Below are 21,833 nucleotides of genomic sequence, written 5' to 3' on the forward strand. Positions count from 1 at the left end.
AGCTTCAAAACCCTGCAACTCAAAACCCACGACTCACGGCTGACAGAAACTTCATCTTTAAATTCCTAATCCTCTCAAGAATACTCTGGCACCTATGCTGAAGCTTATTCCCCATCCAGCCATCCCGTCACAACCTCGTTTTGATCTATCCCTTCTCTAGAATACCCTAGTCCACAATTTCATTGCTCCACTTTTCCTATGCATTTCAATGATTTCGTTGTTATCAAGAACAAAAGCAATATTGAGAGAGAGAGAGAAGAAGAAGAAGAAGAAGAAGGATAATAATAATTGAATACATTGCCTTTTTTTAAGTAATGCATTGTCATTATCTTATACATTTTCAGTAACCAATACAATCTTTCCCTTTTTTATCTACACTCTAGGTGCGTTGCTAATATGCAATTCTAACTGCAGCCAGATAAAATGGCATTCTTTTCTATCTACACAATTAAGAGCAAGTCAAAGATGTTGCCAGAGCTGAGAATACTCAAATTTATCCAAAAAATATTGTGTTTTCTCCTTAAACCAGACCGTATATACCTTGGTCATAAGACGATTGAATAGACGCATGAGCTGATTATGGCTAAACCTCCTCCTACAAAATGTACAATATGCAAAACCTTTCGACATAAGGGAAATCATTTAACATGTCTAACTACAGATATAAGACTTTAAGTCATCACATTATTGCATGAACAAAGGACTTACCTGGACTATTCCACCAAAGCCTCGAGTGCTTGGTTGCAAAAATGTGTGCCTTTCATGCAATTTCGGCCAGTGATATACCAACTTAGCTCTCTTGGCGTCCCAAAGCTTAACATCTCCATCTTTGCTTCCTGTTAAGAACAAACTGGTATTTTGGGATTATAGATTTCTTGGTGACTCTCCCTTCATTCAGATTAATTCATCAAAAGGTTAAATGATAATTGGACAAAGAACTGATATTTCAGAGTTAATCTTGCATGAAAATTTGTCAGGTTATACCTGAGTGAGCCTTTGGTATATACCAAAGCATTCCATTTTGATTTTGTTCCCCAAGCTTGGTAGCATTCCCAGGATGCATATCAAAATTCAATGATGTCTTCATGACTTGTTCACCTATATCAGAATGCCTGTGCCTTTTACTCCTTCTAGTAGCAATGTACCAGAAATCATGAAGTCCAACATCACCACCTTTTCCGCCAGTCACAATAAGGGGGAAGATAGAGCCACTACAAAAAGGACAAGGCATATACAAGATGAAGAAAAATTATTAACTGAACCGAAAAAATTAATAACTACGGCTGAAAAAGCAATTCATGACAGAGGATAGAAGCCCGTGAGGTGGTAGGTGGAGCCAATGTATCCCATATAACCACATTAACATTACTGGAGCTATATCCAGCAACAGCAATGATTGAGCCACTTGAACTAACATAAGCAACATTGCTGCAAATGAAATTACAGTTGGAAACAATAAGAAATTTCCCGATTGAAATTGAGTGTTAACAACCACAGTTCCACAACATAATCACTCACATCCAGTCAAACAATTCAAGACAGCCAAAAAATGATGCACATTAATAAAGCAAACATGATGCAAAAGGTTACCCAATAGTATATCAGGGTCAATAGACAATACGAATGGTCATTTGTTATGGATCACAATCCACCTAAGCAGCTAAAGTTTACATTGACAACTAACTGTTGAAGTTAAACAACAGGAAGTTAGGAACTACAGGACTAGGGTATTATTCCAATAATTTCAGGTTTCTGAGTAATTTCATTTTATCATAAAGAGGGAAGTAGCCATCCCATAAAGGAAAAAGCTTGGAGCAAATATTACAGTCACTTCATCTTGAAGGATTTATCTATAGCCACATATTGAAGCAATGCTCAAATTAATTCCTGACACTACACTTTATTAACAAACATATTTAAGAACTTAATAATTGGAATTGTGAGTTAGAATTTTAAAAATCATATCACACATACGATGCATGGCTGTTAAGGCAGAGAGATTTCAGTATGAGAAGGTACAGGTTGCATTTCATTTGAGCTCCTCTTCGACTTGTGCTTCGATTTCTTATCCCACTTCGTACTTCTGGAAACCAGTCAAAGTTTGGCATTAATACAAAACAAAAGGGCACCAGATTAAACGTGACTATTTCTAGATAAGGAATAGCATACTCGTCATGTGAACTAAGACCCCAACAAGATTTCAGTTTTCGGTTGATGTGCTTGAGATCCTTGTCTGAAGGAAACTTGTATTTTCTTGCCTGCATATACATTAGCCAGGAAGAAAAGAAGATGGGAAAATGAAACCAAAAGGTTATCAGATTAAATTTTTCGAAATCCTGAACTTAATCATCTAGCTTTATTATATATAATTTTCACAAATGTTTGTGCTGCTAAAGCAGAGTCAATGAAGTTTGCACCACACTTGTATGTAGATTGCAACGAATTTATACCCAAGAATCTATTGCATTAAGTAATTCAACTAGCTCTGAAACGGTATGTTCAGAACTCTGACGAGAGGGAGTGCTCCTCAGATATCTGAAAATGAGCATACATGAAAGAAGGTTTATTAGTATCGTCCAACAACAAACCCCCCCTCCCCATCCCAACAATTTAATTTCAAATGTAATCAATTCTAATTGAGCAGCCAATAGGGAAGTTGAGGGGAAGGCAGAAATAGAACTGTACAGGAAAAAGAAAAATAAAACTATTAATAAAAACTATAGGAAACCTAAAGTTCAAATCAGAACCTCTCAAAGTCAACAACTTTGTGCACCTGATTTGCACTACGCAAAGCAGCCAATGCCAACTGCATCAAATGAAGATGGGCAAGTTAAAGATGATGTATAAATTATCCATGAGAGAGAGAGAGAGAGAGAGAGAGAGAGAGAGAGATCAAAAAGTTGAACCACGATCCAAATTCCAAACTCTACCTAGCATGGTGAACTTCAGTAAAGGCCATATTATTTTTCTTAGCTTTTGGTTGGGCTCTATCTCACTGTATATGAAATGACCAACTTCTCTTCCAACTCATAAAATTCATTAAATCTGCTCCTATAACCCTAGCACTCTCCGACCAAATCCTAATACTCAAACCTAAAATGGGTGAAGCATTTCGATTCGTTTGCAAAACTTTCTAATTGAGTTGCAAAACTTATCTTCGATATTTAAAATTAATGACCAAATTCTGAGCTTGAACAGCTAGAAGCTTGAATGGCAAATCGTACCTGCTCAGGAGGGAATAGAAGTGGTGCATCTGTGAGCATGATTTTATCCACTTCCATCTTTGCAGCATACAAAACATTCCATGAAAAAAAATATTTAGCTGGTTAAGCAAAAGCCAGATTACCGTCATCAAAAGAACTACATTCCACTAAATGGGAAATTCTTAATTTTCACCCATTATATTGCACCCCAAGGAAAAACGTTACATCTGCCACAAAGCTGATTAGTGATATTTGGCTCATGTGCAGGGGAGTGGGACTTTCGGAGTTTTTCCTTTAACAGAAGTGAACTGACATAGTACTACCAATCTAAAAAAATTCCTTGGAAATTTTGTTTTTTTCTTTCTGTTATTTACATAATTGACACAAGAACCAACAACCAAATGAAACAGAATTATTCATTTAATTAAAAGACTTCCTTACTGAATTACTTATAGTTTAAATTTATTAAATTGTGCAGAAAGATACATTGGTCATGACTGGCTATTGGTTATTTAAAATGATTGCAGCAAGTTAACAAAGAAAGACTCTTAAAGATTCAGTCGAACAGATGCCATGTAACAGAAAAGAAACTGAACACACTATTCAGCTATATGCAATTAAAATAACAGAGCAAGCAGGAACAAAATGGTTGAGAGTTCCAAGAAAATATGACTAAAGAATAGCATCTTGATAGGCTTATTCTGTTTATCATGAAAAATGGAATGCCTTTAAAGTATTAAAAAAGAGACTGCTAGTTTTGCATTTTCTCTCCTTTTAAAGTTTTTTTCTGTTCTTTCATGATCTGTTATATTCAATTGAGATATATTATCCAAAGAAAAGGGAGCTTACTAGTACCTTGACGAGATTTTAAATGAAGATTTGACTAGCGAAAAGTACAATTTTAAGATAACAACGAATACAAAATAAAGATCATTATATTGCATTCTCCTCTTGAAAACTACTCAAGGACTGCATAGATTCAATCGAATATCAAGTTTTGCACTCTCTAGATTTGAGGAACAGTTAGAGGAATACTTAGGTTTCTTGTCTTGCAAAAAATTTGGTTTGTGCATTGGTAGTCCTACGAGTTAAGGATAGATTTTGGGTTTATTTGTTCCTTCCATCTCTTCCTGTATTATGTTTTCTTCTATTAATTCTCTAAAGCAACATAAAAACTAATGGCTAAACATTTTATTACACTAAAGATGGCCACATTTTGGAAAAAGACTTTCATAACATCTTTTAACTTCTTACTTACTCACTGGCTTAAGTCTCTTCCTCTGACACGTCTAATGAATGGAAATTATTATCAAATAATTAAAAGACGACCAATTCAGGGTATGCACATAATCTTTCATGAATGGTTTCAAACCTGGGTTGAGTACCACAATTACAAGGTAGGTCAGGTTTCTTGACTAAAAAAAAGGTAGTTCTGGTTTCAGCTATAAGTAGGTTGCTAGACCAAAGTTCATGAGAATATGCTGTCAGGCGGAATAAAATTACACTGAAAACCAATATCTAAGTAAGCTCAAGCATGGTTCAAGTTTTGCTAATTACCAATGTTCGAAATACTTGAGAGAGAGGGACCCGACCTGCCCAGGCGCCCAGACCCGCCTAACGCCTAGGCGGGCGATTTTAAATATCTTATGAAAACTAATCATATCCAAGTATAACAGTAAGCATAACTGGCAATTGAGAAAAGAGATTGAAGAAGAAAACCTGTTCCTGAAGCATTTTCCCACTCCTGCTTTCAAATCCTAAGTTGTCTAAGATTGTTTCAGCAGCTCAAGGATAAAAGCTATGGTTTTTTTTGTTGACGACAAGTTCGGTAAATGTGGACTTACCTTTGTGAAGCAATGTGAAGCTGAGAGAGGTACAGAGAGGGTAGTGGACACAAGGCACGCCATTGAAGCTTTCAACTTTGAGTCTCTTTATTCCTACTTCCTTTCTTGAGCTCGGTGTCCGTACGTAAACGACTCTCAACGGTGTCGTTCCTTTTAAAGTTTCGCCATAACATTTCCGGACTACAATTAATTTCCAAACCAAACCCGACCCAAATGCGCATCAAGCTCATTCGGAGGCCCATTCACAAGTAAAAGCCCCTAGTGAGTCTATCCGACAGTCCTAATCTGTGGGATTGGTTTTGCTTGGAAAAACAAAAACCGTTGCATTGAGGCTTTTGAAGACAATCATTGGCAGGAAAGGTGGTTTTGCTTCTTGGGTCTTCCTGTTGGTTGGTGGAAACTAAATACATGGCTGCAGGAAAGGTGAGGAAGGGATTATTGGTGCTGGTGGTTTAATCAGAATTGTCAATGGGGACTGGGTTGGTGGATTCTCTTCTAACATTGTGGGCCACCCTCTATGGCTTGCGGCTTGCTAACCAATCCAACTATTTTCCCCTTATTGTGGAGTCCGATTCCCGTTTGGCGGTAGATCTTTTGAATGCGCCTAGTTTTGATCCTCTTCACCCGTTGTTCACTCTGATCTCTAGCTTCTATTGCTGGTATGCTTGCTTCATATTTGGGATGCTGCTCCTGCTGTTGTGCATCAGTTAATTTTTAAGGATATGTGTAGGGTTTGTTTACCCAGACTTATCATTGTTCCTTATTAGTGTTTCTGTTGGGCGTTTTCCCTCCACTTTACCAACCAAATAAAATAAAATAAAATAAAAAAGCCTTTAATTTAATTTAATTTTATATATTTTAATACAAGTGATATTTGTAACGACCCTTAAAATTTAGATATTAATATGTAGTTGCGATATTGGAGGAGCGATTTTCTCAAACACACTATCAAAGCCATTTCCACTAAACTAGACCCCGTTGTCAGTTTTTGTAATATCTATATTATATGTCACATCAATTAAATCAATGAAGTGTATTTTAATTAAGGCAATTAGAAAAACAAATATTGAAATAAATCATAAAATAAAAGAAAATATCAAATTATTTTAATTGATGTGGTTGTCCACCTCAGCTACCACATAAGATGGTATAAAGATGTGGTATACAAATGTGGTAAGAGTAGCATTATTCTTTTTTAAAAAAAAGTATAATACGAAACAAATTCACGTAGGATGTATGTATACATTTTTTTTATTACTTATTTTTCATACACTTTTTAAAGATATGACAAAAAATACGTTTTTAAAAATCAATATATTATACACGTATTATAAACCTATTTTTCACATATTAGTAAATAAAAATACTACACATTAAATTTTTTATGTAATCTATATGAAAATACTTTACAATAACCGAATTTTTAACCGTATTCTTTTATATAAAAAAATTTGTCGAATAATAAATGCACATATTTTATTTGTGTTTTTCTGCTCCCTATTTTACTAAATGTGGCTTCTGATAAGGAAAGTTTGTATCTAGAAGTTAGTTTTTGTTTGATTCACTCCCTGTTGTAGTTGGACTCATTTGAGGACTTTGACTGGAAAATTGAGCACCGATGTGTGCTGTTTTGAAAAATGCGTGCAAAAGCCATCAACTTTGTAGATTGGCGTTGTTAGTTAGGCAAGTGCAATTTTCAAATATCATCATGGCCTATTTGAAGCGAAATGGACATAACCTTGTATATTCCCTTTCCAATACATTACCAACATGTATGGCCTGGAAGCCAACCGGAGCTTTTTTTTTTATAAAGTCCACAAGTTAGTTAACATCAAGAAAATTGGATCCAAATAATACCACTATTCTTGTCACTGGGTTCCTAGATTCTAGGTTCGAGTCTCTTCTCCCCAATATCGTTTCATTTCTGTTTCAAGAATTAAAACTGAAAGTGATGTGTGATAAATAAAAAATATGGATCAATCCCAAACATTTATTGTGTTTTATAAAAAAAGGGCTTAATTTACAAACCAAAACAAGTTATCCAAAGGGAGATTAAGGAGTCTTCAAACTGATTACATATGACACATTTATATGTTCATGAATAAGTATCTAAAATATCTAACAGGATTACAGGTCACCACCAAACATTGGGTCATGATGCATGGTGGAGAATAGATCATCTTCAAGGCAATGAACATTGTTCATGAGAATGCCCAACAACTGATCTCTGTGTTGTTGCAGCTCCAAGACTTGAGATCTTATTGATTCCAATTGGGATCTGAGTTCTTCAATCATCTTCTGCAAATGGAAAATAGCTCCAGTGCTGCCATAAACAGGGTCTCTGAGCCTTGCTCTTGCTTCATAAACTAGAGCTTTCACTGCATCTTCCCTTCTTGTCTCTTCCACCATCTGATTCCAAAATACAATTGCCATATCTTAGCTGATGTTTAATTAATAATAATTCTAACAAAACTCTGTTCTAAGCATATTAAAGTACCACAGAAACTCACCTGAATCATTTTGATCACATTGCTAGCACCAAAAACTTTATGCACACCAGCAAACTTCTCAATCTCCTCCCCTGGGAAATATGGTGCAAGTGAGCAATTTCTGTCACATCTTCGGCGTAGCATCCGGCAAGCTGCGCATGGTTGATGAACCCTATTATGCATTGGTACTACTTGGGTGTCCATGTTTTGTTATTTCAAGGATGGTTCAAAAGAAGCTCTCCAGTTTGTGTATATATATATAAGAGAAGAGCAGCTAAAGTTTGCCAACATGTTGAAAGGAATAATAGGTTGTTAGATGGGGTGCCAAAATTCAAAGGTTAAGTGCAAGGAAGGCGGCCACTAGAGGACAGTTTTGAGCTATAATATGAGGGTTGAAAATTGTGTGAAACCTCACTGTTGGGACAGTGGACCTAACAGTGAACCCCCAATGTGGATTTTTCAGATCTTGCAGTTTTGGAGATTCAGTCAGTTTCCAATAAAACAAACCTCATGTTTGGTGATGTTCAACTTTTTGCTGATCAGTTTGTCTTTTCATTAAATTCTGGAACCACACCAAAGACAGCACCATGTGGTAGAAAATTGTGTTGGCACTTACTTGGAGCAAGTTTGATTACCATTTTCCAAAGCTCAATTTCCGTGGTGTTTTGGAGGCTTTTATGACTTCTATTGTGGTTTTTGGACTGCAGCTAGACTACAAGCACATATGAAAGTTCCGTGAGCTTTCGTACTTCACACGTGGTAAGCGTCCAAGCAAGGATTTATCTGTAACTTTGAGGCTTCTATTTACGAGGATACACGTGTAGCGTCACTCAAGCTAATACATTGACAACATATATTATTGGGTGAGGTAGAAGTATGTGTGACCGTTAGAGGCCCAGAATAATTTAAATTACTAATGCAGGGCTTGTATTTCTGATGTGGGTTTGATATGAGGTTTAAATTTCACAATACAATATTTCCAGAGAGACGACCAGGATACCAAGAACAGTAAGTGCAAACACATGACATAACCGAGAAAAGAGGTTAAATTTCACACGAGAAGCAACTCCAGGAAACAAGTGAGTGACTAAACAAAGACAGCAAAGTGAAAACCAAGTGGAAATTGAAATAGCATCCATTGATATCTACAAAATCTGCTAAATAAATAAAACTTGCAGCAGGGGAAAAAAGAGCCGGAGGGAGAGAGTCATATTCTTGGTCAAGTTTTGTGTCCAAAGCCAGCCCACCTCTTCACTCCTTCCTTCTTCGTCCTTTGGTGGGAGTTGGAACCAAGTAGATTCTCAAGTGATTTTCCTTTTCTGTTCCTAGCCCTTCCTGCTTCTTTCAAAAGATCAGCCAGTCTTTTCTTCTCGTCGTCAAAATCTGGATGTGCCGTCCCAAGCTTCTCTTCCCTCACCTTTAGAATGTGCTCTAGCATCTCAATTGCAGCTTCTACTCTGTAATAAGTAACAGAATTTCATGCTCAATGGAGGAATTAAACTAAAGCATTATAGAACTTAAACATCAATAGTAAGACCCCCTAGAGCAGGATTTATCATAGAATCAAGAATGATTCAATTATAATTTCTAGATTGAAGAACCCTAGAGAAAGTTAACATTTCATTTCCATTCAACATAGCAGAAAGCACAAACAAAACCCTTACAGCTCACATGAATATCAAAGATCAGTTACCTTCCCATGGCATCATAAGTTGCTGCAAGGTTGCTATATACTCCAAGAGTATCCACGTGACAAAGGCCACACTCCTGCTCCAGAATCTCCCTTGCTTCTTCAAAAAGCCGAGCAGCCTCATCTAATTTGTACAACTGCACACTAGCCAATCCCATCTGGTTCAGCACAATACCAAAATGTGCTGATTTCCTCTCCCCGCTGGCCCGAAGCTTTGATATAGCACTCTTAAAGGACCTCCAGGCCTCCCCATACCTCCCAACCATATAGAACATAACACCCATCTGCGCTTCTATTCCCGCAATAGTGCTCCGCTGTGCAGGGGTGTCCTCTAATAACTTCATTGCCTTCTGCAAGAGATTTAGCGCCTCCTCAGGCTCATTGACAGCTTCGTAGATGGCTGAGATTTCTGTCAACCCGCTAGCAATTTCCTCAGATATGATTCCAGGCAAAGGTTTCGCGTATATCCTCAATGCGTTCTCGCAGTAGGATTTGGACTCTCTTAGCTTGCCTGTCTTGTAATACAAGTCAGCCAGGCGAATAAAAACTGATGCTACAGAAGGGTGGTTTTCACCCCTTGTGGATTTGAGAACCGTAAGTGCTTTCTGGTAGGAAAAAACCGCCTCATCAAAGCGGCAAAGAGACAAGTAAATGTCACCAATGCCCATGTCGATAGCGGCAACCTCATTGTCTTGCCCATTGGCAATCATAATCATGCTTGCAAGAACAAGGTGCTCGAGTGCCAATTCATAATCTCCCTTTGCCTCATAGATGAGAGCCATGAGACGCCGGTCAGCAGCCTCTTCGACAGACGCAGGTGAGCTATGCTCCCTTCGAATTTCAAGAGTCTTCTTGCAGTAGTTCTCTGCCTCATCAAATTGCATTACTTGGACATGGGCCTCTGCTAGGTACCTGCCATTCATTTCCAATGCCATTTCACACACAATGCAATGCAGTTATGTTAGTGTTTCCAGCACCCTTCTATAATTTTTCGGGTATTTTCACTCGTTTTATTTCACCAAAATATTTTTGAAGCCTCAATGATGAAAGAATGAAATGCGGTTACTTTGAAAATACATGAGAAATTACAAATGACTTGTTACATAATCAAAATTTGTAACTAATCAAGTGTGCTCAAAATCCGCCATTGTTTTCAACAAACCTCATCAACCAAATCAATTTTTAATTAGTATTATTAAATTAACAATTTTAGCTAATTATTTTTAAATTAACATTTTTTAGCTAATTATTTTGAAATTAACATTGAGAAACACGAAGGTGTGAAGACTATATGCAACCCACATCCCGATGCAACAACTAAATCCACCCAAACCCAAATAATCAGAGAAACATGTGGGCCCAACATTACTACCAGTCTATCATTTTTCCTACCCAAAAAAAGGCGCATTTTAGCATTAAAATGAGCCTATTGAGCTGAGAAAATAGAGCTCATACCTGCAAGTCTCTGCAACTCTCGGATCCGACCCGCCCAGAGTCTCCCTTTGGATCTTCAAACCCGACTCGTAACATAAAATGGACTGCTCAAGCTGTCCCAGCATCGAACACGTGTCACCCAGCTGCATGTACCCTGAGAACTTAGCCAGCGCATGGTCCGGCCCGTTTTCCGGATCCGAGACTTCAATTGCCCGCTCCAAAACCCGAACAGCCTCCTCAAACCTGCCCAAACTACAGTATATCGCCGCCACAACGTGCAAGCTCATAGCGAGGTCCAGACCCGGACCCGAACACCTCTCGAATGATTTGGAAGCCCGAATGGCGTAGTCCAACGCCTTGTTTGGGCTCTCGCCCGACCCGAAAGTATCCCGGGCGAGCTTTAACAAGAACGGACCTAGATCCGGGTTGTCGAGCGAAGTCTCATCGACGGGTTGGGTTTTTCTGGAGGCTTTCGTTCGTGAGGTGGAAGGTGACGGGGTTTTGGTACCATTGAAGTGCTGTATTTTAGGGGTCGGGTCGGGCACGAAAATGGTCTGGGATGGTGTTTTGGGTGAGGCTAAGGCTGGCATGACTGAGAAGTCAGATACCCAGAATTCAAGCTAAAATTCGATATAATATAAAAAACTCACAACAGAATTGGCAAAACGGAACCAAATACCCGCGCAATTTAACAAATGTGGTGAGAAATCAGCGACGGCAATGACCAATTTAATTTGGGTTTTCTGCTATATTTTGCAGAGAAGCTCATGATAAAGGTGCAGTGTTGCAGAGAGAGAGAGAGAGAGAGAGAGAGTAATGAGAGAGTGAGAATGTGTGTGTCGGGTAGAGGAGGGAAGTAATGGTGGTGGTGGTGGGGATGGAGGGTTGCGTGGAAGAGACTCGTAATGATGAAGGAATTGTGCTTTAACTTGATGACAAGCTTCAACACGAAAAAGGGGACCAGCAGAGATACGAAATCCATTTTTCAGTATTTTTCTTCTTTTCCACTGCCTTACACGCTGTCCTTCTTTGCTTTGCTTCGCCTGTAATGTTCCCTCTACAGACTGGGGAAAGAAAGAGTTGAAGGCTGGAAAAACTGATTTGGTTGCTTTGTTGTTTTTATAAAGGTCAAAAGTTACAAATGCTACTTGGTGGTGTGCCACATCTGTAAACGAATCTTATTTTCACCTATTGAATTGTGTTTCTAAGTTTTTTTAAAATAATTTCTGTAAGTATTATTTTGTAGTGTTTTCGGTTGAATTAACTTAAAATTAAGCATACTTTCAAGTTTCGGTTCCAACCTGCAATATACCCCGTATATATTGATTTATAATTTATTGAACTCAAAATCTGCTCATTATTAAGCCTTCTCAAACCAATCCTACCATCTTATAATTAGATTAGACGATTTAGTCGAATTGACTCAAAATTGTACCCATCTTTAAAAATAACAATTGTTACAATTCAATTATTGAAATTGTATGATAATAAAAAAAACAATTCCGATCTCTTGGACTCGACCACAGGAGTCCAAGAAATTGTGGTCACCAACCGTTGGATATGAATCTAATAATTCAAAAAAGTTTCTTAAAAAAAGTGTAAGAGTGAGTGAGCCGTTGAATTTACATCTAACGGTGAGTAACTATAAATCTTTTGAATTACTGTAATCCAAAAGATCAGGACTGTTAAAATATAAACATGTGATATAACCCGTCAACTTATTATAATACGAGTGAAGGGCAAAAGTTTGTATTTCTCATTTTTACGACACAAAGATGAGCGACCAACGAATAAGTTGCTTGCGTGGCATGGCTCCTTTATGTGATGAAGAATTCAATGTGGTGTGCAATTTTCCGAAAAGTGTGAGCGTCCACAAGGAGAGCACATGACCCACATGTGAGGGTTGACAGGGAGCTGCTAGAATGTGGAGGTTAATATGCAGGGCTTATTTGCAGGATGTTACCAACCGTTCAATTAAAATGAACGGTTCAGTTTCAAAATTGTAGTTTTATTACAACTGGGTTTAAATTACCCATAAGAAAAATCTCAACCCGCGAGTGACTTCAGTTTCACCCTTCTTCCTTCTCCTTTTTATCTCTCATCTCCTTCTCTCTATGCGGCAGCCAACAACCTCACATCCATGATCCAGCACCCTCCTTCTACCTCCTCCCACCACCTAATTCTTCTCTTTCTCTCCCTTTGACATCCACGAAACTCAAGTTCCATATATGGGTTTTTTTTTTCTTGTTTTAAAGGACTGACATACACAAAATTGAATTTGATCTAGGTTGGGTTTCAGGTGGGTGCGGGGTGGGATGGGATGGGATGGTCGTGGTGGAGGGGTGGCTGGCAGGCTAGGGTGTTAGAATCGAGGGGGAGGGAGGGTAGAAAGGAGCAAGGGGAGGGGAATGAGTTGAGATGGATAAATTTTCTCCCCTTTTTTTTTAAATATTTTTATTTACAAATTTTGATTTTTCACCAAATTTTACAAAGAAATATTTATGTACTGTTTCATAACTTATGATACATTTTAGATTAGTCATTTCTCTATTTTTATTTCCCCCCATAATTCTATTTTTTTAAAAATAGAATTTCAAAAAGCATTCTTTCTGGTTTGGGACAAGGTAATTTTCCAAGAGGTGCATATGGATCCAATACAAGTTGCTCTGGAAGATCTCTGAAGACATAAGAAGTAAGAGCAGAAGCATCATGTAATTCAATTTGGGTTGGGGCACTGGGTTGGGGATGGGTGGTTGTGGCGAGGTGAGGAATGGAAGTATGGCTGTCTCAGTCTGGGAGACAGAGGGTTAGGAGGGGCTGGGGGTGTTGAATGCTTCTATTTTTTATTTTTATTTTTGGGTACATAATGATTCTTCTTTCACTTTCAGTTTCGACAATGATGTTGGAATATACACCAAAATTTTATCCTGTGTATAATTAAAAGTAATTCTTTATCCCAAACCATGTTCACTAATGGGCCAATAAAATGGCAATAATACTTCAGTAATAATTCACTCAATGTTTTGTATGGATTGCTATGTGTATTTATTGTGAATATTGGAAGTTGTAGCATAGAAAATTAATAATAAATTGAAGAGAACAACATGTAGCTTCAGAGATTGGTACATCGTTAAGGTTTCTGAATGGTGTTCTTCCCGCATAGCTCCAAGTTATTTTTTGAATGTTTTAAGGTAAACAAAAAAGTAATAGAAACTAAAGTTTTATAACATTAATTTGTTTATAAACAAACCAAAACCATACTTAAGTTTTATAACATCACACTTTTGTTTCTCTGATCCAATGATTACTGAATTCAAATTGGTTGAATTATAATTTTGAGAGTTCTAAAATCGAAGACACTGTCGTAAGGAACACGTAGCTTTTTTAGGGTATATTATAAGTGAAAATTATATTTTAGAGCTTTGGGTACAGAGAATGTCACAAGGAGTTCCTAGGAATTTTCAGTGTATTTTTTGGATTTTTAATTAATTTATTATGAATTTGAGAAATAAAATCAAGAAAAATAATATTAAATAGTATAAGGCAACACTGGCAGCAGCTAAAGGTGGCGCCGTCATTGTTTCCAAAAGGTGGTGTAACAAGACTACGCCATATGTCATTTTGATTACTTTTTGAAGTTTATCCTATAAAAAGAATTTAAAAAAAAAATCAGAAAAATACACCGAAAATTGCGACAAACTCCTCACGACATCATCCTCGATTATGAAGGTCCAAAATTATGATTTCACATATTTGAGTACAAGGTAGTCGTTGGATCAAAGGCCACGAGTATTAAGTTACAAAACATCAACTAGTGTTTTATATTGTTTAGAAACAAATTTGAGTTTTCATTATCACTTCACATTTTTATAAGTGAGCATTTTGCTTTTGTAGTTTGAGGGTGTAGAGAATGTCACAAGGAGTTCTTAAGAATTTTCGATGTATTTTTTGGATTTTTAATTAATTAATTATGAATTTTATAAGTAAAATCAAGAAAAATTAATATTAAATAGTATAGGGCGACACGTGGCATCGGCTGAAGGTGGTGCCGTCAGTGTTTCCAACAGGTGGCATACCACGATTGCTCCACATGTCATTTTGATTACTTTTTCCAATTTTATTTTTAAAAATTATTTAAAAAATAATTAAAAATCATAAAAATACACTTAAAATTGCTACAAACTCCTCAGACATCATCTTCGATTGTGAAGGTCTAAAATCATGATTTCACATATTTGAATTTAAGGTAATCGTTGAATTAAAAAACATGAGTATTATGTTAAAGGACATCAATTAGTGTTTTCAATTGCTTAGAAACAAAGTTGAGTTTTATTATTACTTGACATTTTTATAAATAAAAATTATACTTTTAGAACAACGTAGATAATGTCACAAGAAGTTCCTAGGAATTTTCGGTGTATTTTTTGAATTTTGAATTAATTTATTATGAATTTTAGAAATTAAATCCAAGAAAAATACTATTAAATGGTATAGGTCGACAAATGGCAGTGTTGAAGGTGGCGCCGTCAATGTTTCCAATAGGTGGCGTTCCCAGATTGTGCCACATGTCATTTTGATTATTTTTTTCAATTTCCTTTAAAAATTATTTTAAAATAAGTAAAAATAAAAAAAAAATACACCGAAAAATGATACAAACTCCTCACGACATCATCCTCAATTATGAAAGTCCAAAAATCATGATTTCACATATTTGAGTTTAAGATAATTGTTGGATCAAACAACATGAGTGTTAAGTTATAGAACATCAACTAGTATTTTAGATTGTTTTGAAATAAAATTGAGTTTTAGTTATCATTTTATATTTTTATAATATAAAAATTATACTTTTAGAGATTGAGGGTGTATAGAATGTCAGAAGAGGTTCTTATAAATTTTTTATGTATTTTTTAGATTTTTAATTAATTAATTAGGAATTTTAGATGTTTTGTTTTGTTTTGTTTTGTTTTTTGTTTTAGATTAGGAATTTTAGAAGTTAAATTAATGAAAAATTATATGAAATAGTATAGGGCGACACATGGCAGCAATTGAAGATGGCGCCATCAGTGTTTCCAACAGGTGGCGTCCCACAATTGCGCCACATGTTGTTTTGTTACTTTTTTCAAGTTTATCTTTAAAATTTCATAAAAATAATTAAAATTGATTATAAAAAAATACACCAAAAATTGCTACAAACTCCCTATGAAATTATCTTCGACTTTGAGTTCATAATAATTATTGTATCAAATAACAAGAATATTAGGTTATAAAACATCATCTAGTGTTTTAGATTTCTTAGAAACAAATTTGAGTTTTTATTATCAATTTATAGTTATATAACTCAAAATTATACTTTTAGAGCTTGAAGGTGTAGAGAATGTCACAAGGAGTTTCTAAAAATTTTCGTTATATTTTTTGGATTTTTAATTAATTTATTATGAATTTTAGAAGTTAAATTCAAGATAAATAATATTAAATCATACTGAGCGACACGTGGCTGCAGTTGAAGGTGCACTGTCAGGGTTTCCTCCAACAGGTGGCATACCGCGATTGGTCTATACCCTTTAATATTATTTTTATAGTGTTTAACTTCTAAAATGCATAATAAATAAATTAAAAATCCTAAAAATACAGCGAAAATTGCTAAAAACTCGTCACGACATCATCCTTGATTATTGAGGTCCAAAATTATGATTTAACATATTGGAGTTTATGGTAATCGTTTGATCAAATAACTTGAGTGTTATGTTATGAAACATCAACTAATGTTTTAGATTGTTTAGAAACAAAGTTGATTTTTTATTATCAATTTATATTTTTATAAGTGGAAGTTATATTTTCCAAGCTTGAGGGCGTAGAGAATGCTACAAGGAGTACATAAGACTTTCTGATATATTTTTTAGATTTTTAATTTATTTATTATTAATTTTAGAAGTTCAATCCCAAAAGAAATAATATTAAATTAAAGTGAATCACATGTGGCAGTTCTAGAAAGAAGAGTTGTCATTGTTTTTGATAGGTGGCGTTCTACGATTGCGCCACATATCAATATTATTATATTGTTATTTATTATAAATTATTATTATATTACTTTGGACTGTAAATTATTATTATATTATTATTAACCCTAAATTATTATTGTATTGTTATTTACCCTAAATTATTATTTTATTTATTTTTACCATAAACTATTATTATTTACCCTGGATTATTATTATATTAGTTCTCACCCTAAATTGTTATTATATTTCCTTTTACCCTAAACTGTTATTATATTTCCTTTTACCCTAAATTATTATTATATTGCCCTTCTCTATACCAAAATTTTTATTTTATTATTATATTTCTTTTTACCATAAATGCTATTATTTTGCAACATGAATTTAAATGGAAAAAATATATTTTAAACATAAGTTAAAATTTAAAAATTGCATTACAAGGTAAAATAATATTTTAAAAAAATTAAAAATTAAAAGAAAAAAAAAACCTACAACTTCTCTCTCTCTCTCTCTCTCGGCCCACCCCAACCCCCTTCTCGCTCTCTCTCCCTTTTTCAAGCCCCAGCACCAACCACCCAAAAAAACAAAAAAAAAACCAATGAACCTATCCCATCCCTTTTTCTTTCTTCTTTTAAATCACAACCTCAACCCTTTACCCTAGACAGCCATACTTCTACCCTTCACCTCGTCATAACCACCCATCCCCAAGCTGGTGCTTTGAATTGTGTAAAATAGAAAAGAATTTTACTTTATATGGGCTGCAGGTAGAATTGTGTATTACCATTGTATTGATGTAGTTGTTATAAGAGCAGCTCCAGCGCTACTTCAAATTTGGGCAAAAGGCCCCCCGACCGAGCCCAAACACCCTCCAGCGCAAGAGAAGAGGCCCGGGTAAGAGCTGGGTCCCACCAGCCTGGGCAGGCCCAATGGCAAGTTTCGCTTGGGCTTCAGCCCGAGGGTTGCGACGTCAGCGCAAGGCAATTCAAATTTTTTTTACCGTTGGCGCATGAGTTTCACGCGCCAACGGTAAAAAAATTTGACTTCCATGCGCTGACGTCAACGTGATGTCAGCGCTAATAGAACCCAATGGGCATGTGCCACATGTTGCAACCGGGACGCTCCGATCGGTTTTTTTTCCAGAAATCCGACGGTTCGAAAAAATTCTGAAATTTTTTTTAAAAAAAAACCAAAAAATTATGTATTTTTTTCCTTATAAATACCTAACCATTTTATTTACTTTCCACACCAAATCTTCATACAATTTCTTCTCTATCCAATATTTTTTACTCTCCCCTCATATTATTCACTTTCGACACCAATTCTCCATACAAACTCTTCTCCTTCCAATATTTTTTACTCTCCACTCATATTTTTCTACTACTTTCCATTTGTATAAAAAAAAAAAAAATTACATCTTCTGTCGAAGCCGGAGGCTCGTGAAAAACTCAGGAAGATATTGCGTTGTGTCAGTCTTGGGTGAACGTTAGTCATGACCCTATCACAGGCAATGAGATGAAGTTCAATAATATGTGGAGCAAAATTCATGGAGAATTTTGTCAAAGATCGGGTTCCATTCGGACCGAAATGACCTTGTATAGTAGATGGAAACTTCTGAATAAAGAGTTAGGGAAATGAAGAAATGCCTTGACAAAAGCAAGGGAGAACATTCGAAGCGGTCAAAATCTATCCGATGAGGTAAAATATTTATAATTGCCATTTTAATCAATTTAATGTGATTTTTTTAATTGCATATTCTATTTTTTTTTCTTGCATTATCTTTTTTTTTTTTTTGCATTTCCAATTTGTCTATATTTTCTTGCATAATCAATTTTATTCTTGCATTTCAAAATAGTTTATATTTTCTTGCATAATAATTTTTTTTTCTTGCACTTCCAATTATTTATTTTTAATAGATCATCCAAGCACAAATGTGGTTCGGTGCCATGGGGCAAGGCAAAAAAAATTTCGTGCATTTCCAATGTTAGGAAGTTGTGAAGGATTGTTCGAGATTCAAAATTATTCCTACCGGTCCGCCGGTCGGTTGTGTTGAATGAGACGCCGCTCCACAATTCGCCATCAACCGATTCCCCATTGGACTCCCCAATGGAAACGGAGTCACCACTCTCACGTCCGCCGGGACTTATTGGGAGAAAGGCGGCAAAGGCCAAGAGAGGGGGCAATTCGAACAATGAATGTGTACAATTATTGGAGCAAATAGCTAAGAACACCTCACTAAGAATTGAGAGAGACTTGAAAAGAGATGAAGTGGACAAGGCACGAGAGGAAGCATTTGCAATTCAACAGCAGCAGGCACAAGAAAAAGACATGGATGATAGACAGATGAAAATCATGGCCATGAATACGAGCCATATGTCTCCTGAAACAAAGGCCTATTGGAAGCATAGACGAAGGGATGTGATGAGAAGAAAACTTTTCCATGACGACGAACCTAGCAATACAGATTGGTTAAATGATGAAAACCATTAGGTTGTATTGAAACACCTTTGCCATATGTTGTATTGTTGTATTGTTGTATTATCCTTTAATTTGTTATATTGTTTCCTGTTCATTAAATAAAAAAAGTATTAAATAATATGACTATTTATTAAAAACATTTGAGCATCAAAACAAAGATTAATTAAAAACAAACCTTAATTTATTGCAAACAACACACAAAACAAACCATACATAAAAGCATAATAAAAAAGAAGAAGCCATAATTCCAAAAAACACCACACACAAAATAAAGCATAATTAAAGACAAAGCATAATTCCAAACAAAGTACTAATCTTGACTTCATCCATTGTGATTGCCTTTCATCTCCCGCAAGTGCTTGATCAAGTCAATTTGACGTCTCTCGTGAACATATGAAGATTGCATTTCTTGATAACGATCAATCATGAGGTTGTTGAATCGACCATCCCGAACTAACGGTTCGGGCTCCATTGGTAGTCCATTTGGTCCCATCGGCCTTTCATATATTCTTGTCAACGCCGTATTCATGGGATCGGGTTCAAACACCTCTGGACCATCGTAGTCATACTCATCCTCCACAATCATGTTGTGGAGGATGATGCAAGTCATCATAATACTCCGCAACACCTCCTCATTTAGCATCCGAGCAGGACCCCTAATAATTGCCTAATGAGCTTGCAAGATACCAAAACACCTTTCCACGTCTTTCCTGTAACCTTCTTGAAAGGAAGCTAAGCTTGTTTCCTTCTCGAATTGGGGATTCAGAATTGTTTTCACGAATGTTGTCAACCTAGGATAAATTCCGTCGGCAAGGAAGTACGCACCAGAGTATACGGTATTGTTGATTTGGTATGTGATATGGAGGGAATGGCCTCGCAATACCTCGTTGAACACTGGGGGTTGACCAAGGACATTGAGGTCATTCTGAGATCCGGCAACTCCGAAGAAGGCATGCCAAACCCAGCAGTCGAATGAAGCTACGGCCTCCAAAATTATACTTTTTTGGCCCTTCCGATTCCTGTACTTTCCTTGCCAAGCAGTAGGACAATTCTTCCGCTACCAGTGCATGCAATCAATGCTTCTAATCATGCCTGGGAAACCTCGAGCCTCTGCTTTTTGTAGCAGCCTTTGCAGGTCCCTCGGCATGGGTTTGCGAAGATACTCCCTCGTGTACAAATTTTTCACTGCATCACGGAATCTCACCAAGCATTCTAGGATAATTGATTTTTCCATCCTTGCAATCTCATCCACTTGCTCTGCAGATGCCCCATAAGCAAGCATCCGCAAAGTAGCTGTAAGTTTTTGCTCCGGGATAAGACCCAAAACTCCAACAGCATCATGCTTTTGAATGGAGTATGTGTCGTAATTACAAATATCATGCACGATTTTGTTGGAACAAATGTGGCTACATTCTATATCTCTCTCGAAACTTAGAAACATGATATAACGAATTTGGGATAAATTAATCATCCAAGAGATTCTTATCCCGAAACTCCCTACGTCTGTCCACATTTGGGGCACGAGGACGATGGTGTTGCCTTGATTGATTATGCATACACATCGCTGCTGCAAGCATTTGTTCCTCTTCTTCATCGGCGTCCCGATCTTCTTCAGCACGTTTACTCCGGATTTCTTCCCTTTCTTTCTATTGCCTTTCCAACACCCTCCTCAAGTTTGACATTGAGAGTAGAATGTGTTTTGTAAAATCTGAGAAATGAAGGAATAAATAAGAGATAGTGTGAGAGGTATGAGTTGATGGTGTAGTTTTATAGAGGGATTCAGAAGATAGAGATGACACGTGGCACAATTTTAGAGGGTGAAAATCTTATCTGAAATCTGAAATTATAATTTTTTTTAAAATATCTGAAAATCCTATCTGACATGGGACACGTGGCACAATTTTAGAGGGTGAAAATCTTATATGAAATATGAGATTATAATTTTTTTTTAATGAATATCTGAAAATTTTATCTGGAATAAGACACGTGGCAATCGAGATTCTCATTCGAAAATATTTTCTGAAACATAATGAACATGTGACAACCAAAAATCTTATCCGAAAATTTAATTACAAAACATTATCAAAATTAACGGTTTAAAGTATAAAAAAATAAAATAAATAAAGTACAATGAATAGTATTTGCCTTAGACTTGCCTTAGACTTAGAGCTTCTCCAGCGGCACAGCCCAGCCCGAGGCTAGGGGAGGAAAAAAAAAAAAGGTGTTCCAGCGGACAGCCCAGGCCCGAGGGCAAGGTGGGACCCAGCAACCTGGGCTGGCCCGAGGGCAAGGTTGGCCCGAGCTCCAACCCTCGTTTTGGTGCTACAGTATCGCTACAGTATAGCTACAGTGCCGCTACAGTACCGCAGTGCTACAGTGATGCTATAGTGTCTGCGCTACAGTACCACTAAAAGTCCACGTGTCGCACTCTGAGCTCTCCGATCAGATTTTTTTCTCCAATCCAACGGCAGCCAATTTTTGTGCAATAAAAAAATGAAAAAAAATTGAATTTAAAAAAAAAAAACCAAAAAAATACTCTTTTTTTTTCTATAAATACCAAAAAATTTTCCGATTGAGATATGAATTTTATAATAAATATTGATATGTACGAACCCAAAAATATTATCTGAAAATATTACCCAAATTAATTATTTTCATTAAAAAATAGGAGGGAACGAACAAAAAATTAATAGGACTTGCCA

At 36.3% G+C, this 21,833-nt stretch overlaps 3 protein-coding genes across 3 annotated transcripts; all 3 read right to left on the reverse strand.

Moving 5' to 3' along the window:
* LOC18786552 (cyclin-H1-1) lies at positions 280–5,067 on the reverse strand. The gene is made up of 10 exons (XM_007219404.2): positions 5,048–5,067; positions 4,923–4,947; positions 3,225–3,281; positions 2,748–2,806; positions 2,451–2,535; positions 2,170–2,258; positions 2,020–2,083; positions 985–1,211; positions 709–836; positions 280–595 (listed from the first exon to the last, which is right to left on the reverse strand). Exons 2-8 carry the CDS (start codon positions 4,935–4,937, stop codon positions 1,167–1,169), a joined length of 414 nt encoding a protein of 137 aa, XP_007219466.2. The 5' UTR covers positions 4,938–4,947; positions 5,048–5,067; the 3' UTR covers positions 280–595; positions 709–836; positions 985–1,166.
* Positions 7,002–7,794, reverse strand: LOC18786015 (LOB domain-containing protein 1). Its single transcript, XM_007219652.2, has 2 exons — positions 7,558–7,794; positions 7,002–7,456 (listed from the first exon to the last, which is right to left on the reverse strand). Exons 1-2 carry the CDS (start codon positions 7,738–7,740, stop codon positions 7,175–7,177), a joined length of 465 nt encoding a protein of 154 aa, XP_007219714.2. The 5' UTR covers positions 7,741–7,794; the 3' UTR covers positions 7,002–7,174.
* LOC18786263 (protein KINESIN LIGHT CHAIN-RELATED 1) lies at positions 8,447–11,740 on the reverse strand. Its single transcript, XM_020558426.1, has 3 exons — positions 10,682–11,740; positions 9,230–10,138; positions 8,447–8,993 (listed from the first exon to the last, which is right to left on the reverse strand). Exons 1-3 carry the CDS (start codon positions 11,248–11,250, stop codon positions 8,756–8,758), a joined length of 1,716 nt encoding a protein of 571 aa, XP_020414015.1. The 5' UTR covers positions 11,251–11,740; the 3' UTR covers positions 8,447–8,755.

The sequence above is a fragment of the Prunus persica genome, chromosome G2 (genome assembly GCF_000346465.2).
Source record: "Prunus persica cultivar Lovell chromosome G2, Prunus_persica_NCBIv2, whole genome shotgun sequence".
Taxonomy (NCBI): domain Eukaryota; kingdom Viridiplantae; phylum Streptophyta; class Magnoliopsida; order Rosales; family Rosaceae; genus Prunus; species Prunus persica.

What these genes read in the sequence shown, in the direction of transcription:
- LOC18786263 (XM_020558426.1), bottom strand. Translation starts at nt 11,250, where the DNA reads ATGCCAGCCTTAGCCTCACCCAAAACACCATCCCAGACCATTTTCGTG. An exon ending in AGAGTTGCAGAGACTTGCAG is followed by an intron (nt 10,139 to 10,681) that starts GTATGAGCTCTA and finishes AATGAATGGCAG; the next exon opens with GTACCTAGCAGAGGCCCATG. An exon ending in ACTTATGATGCCATGGGAAG is followed by an intron (nt 8,994 to 9,229) that starts GTAACTGATCTT and finishes TACTTATTACAG; the next exon opens with AGTAGAAGCTGCAATTGAGA.
- LOC18786552 (XM_007219404.2), bottom strand. An exon ending in AAAGTTGTTGACTTTGAGAG is followed by an intron (nt 2,536 to 2,747) that starts GTTCTGATTTGA and finishes GCTCATTTTCAG; the next exon opens with ATATCTGAGGAGCACTCCCT. An exon ending in GCTCAAATGAAATGCAACCT is followed by an intron (nt 1,212 to 2,019) that starts GTACCTTCTCAT and finishes TCCTTTTTGTAG; the next exon opens with TGGCTCTATCTTCCCCCTTA.
- LOC18786015 (XM_007219652.2), bottom strand. Translation starts at nt 7,740, where the DNA reads ATGGACACCCAAGTAGTACCAATGCATAATAGGGTTCATCAACCATGC. An exon ending in ATGTGATCAAAATGATTCAG is followed by an intron (nt 7,457 to 7,557) that starts GTGAGTTTCTGT and finishes TTTTGGAATCAG; the next exon opens with ATGGTGGAAGAGACAAGAAG.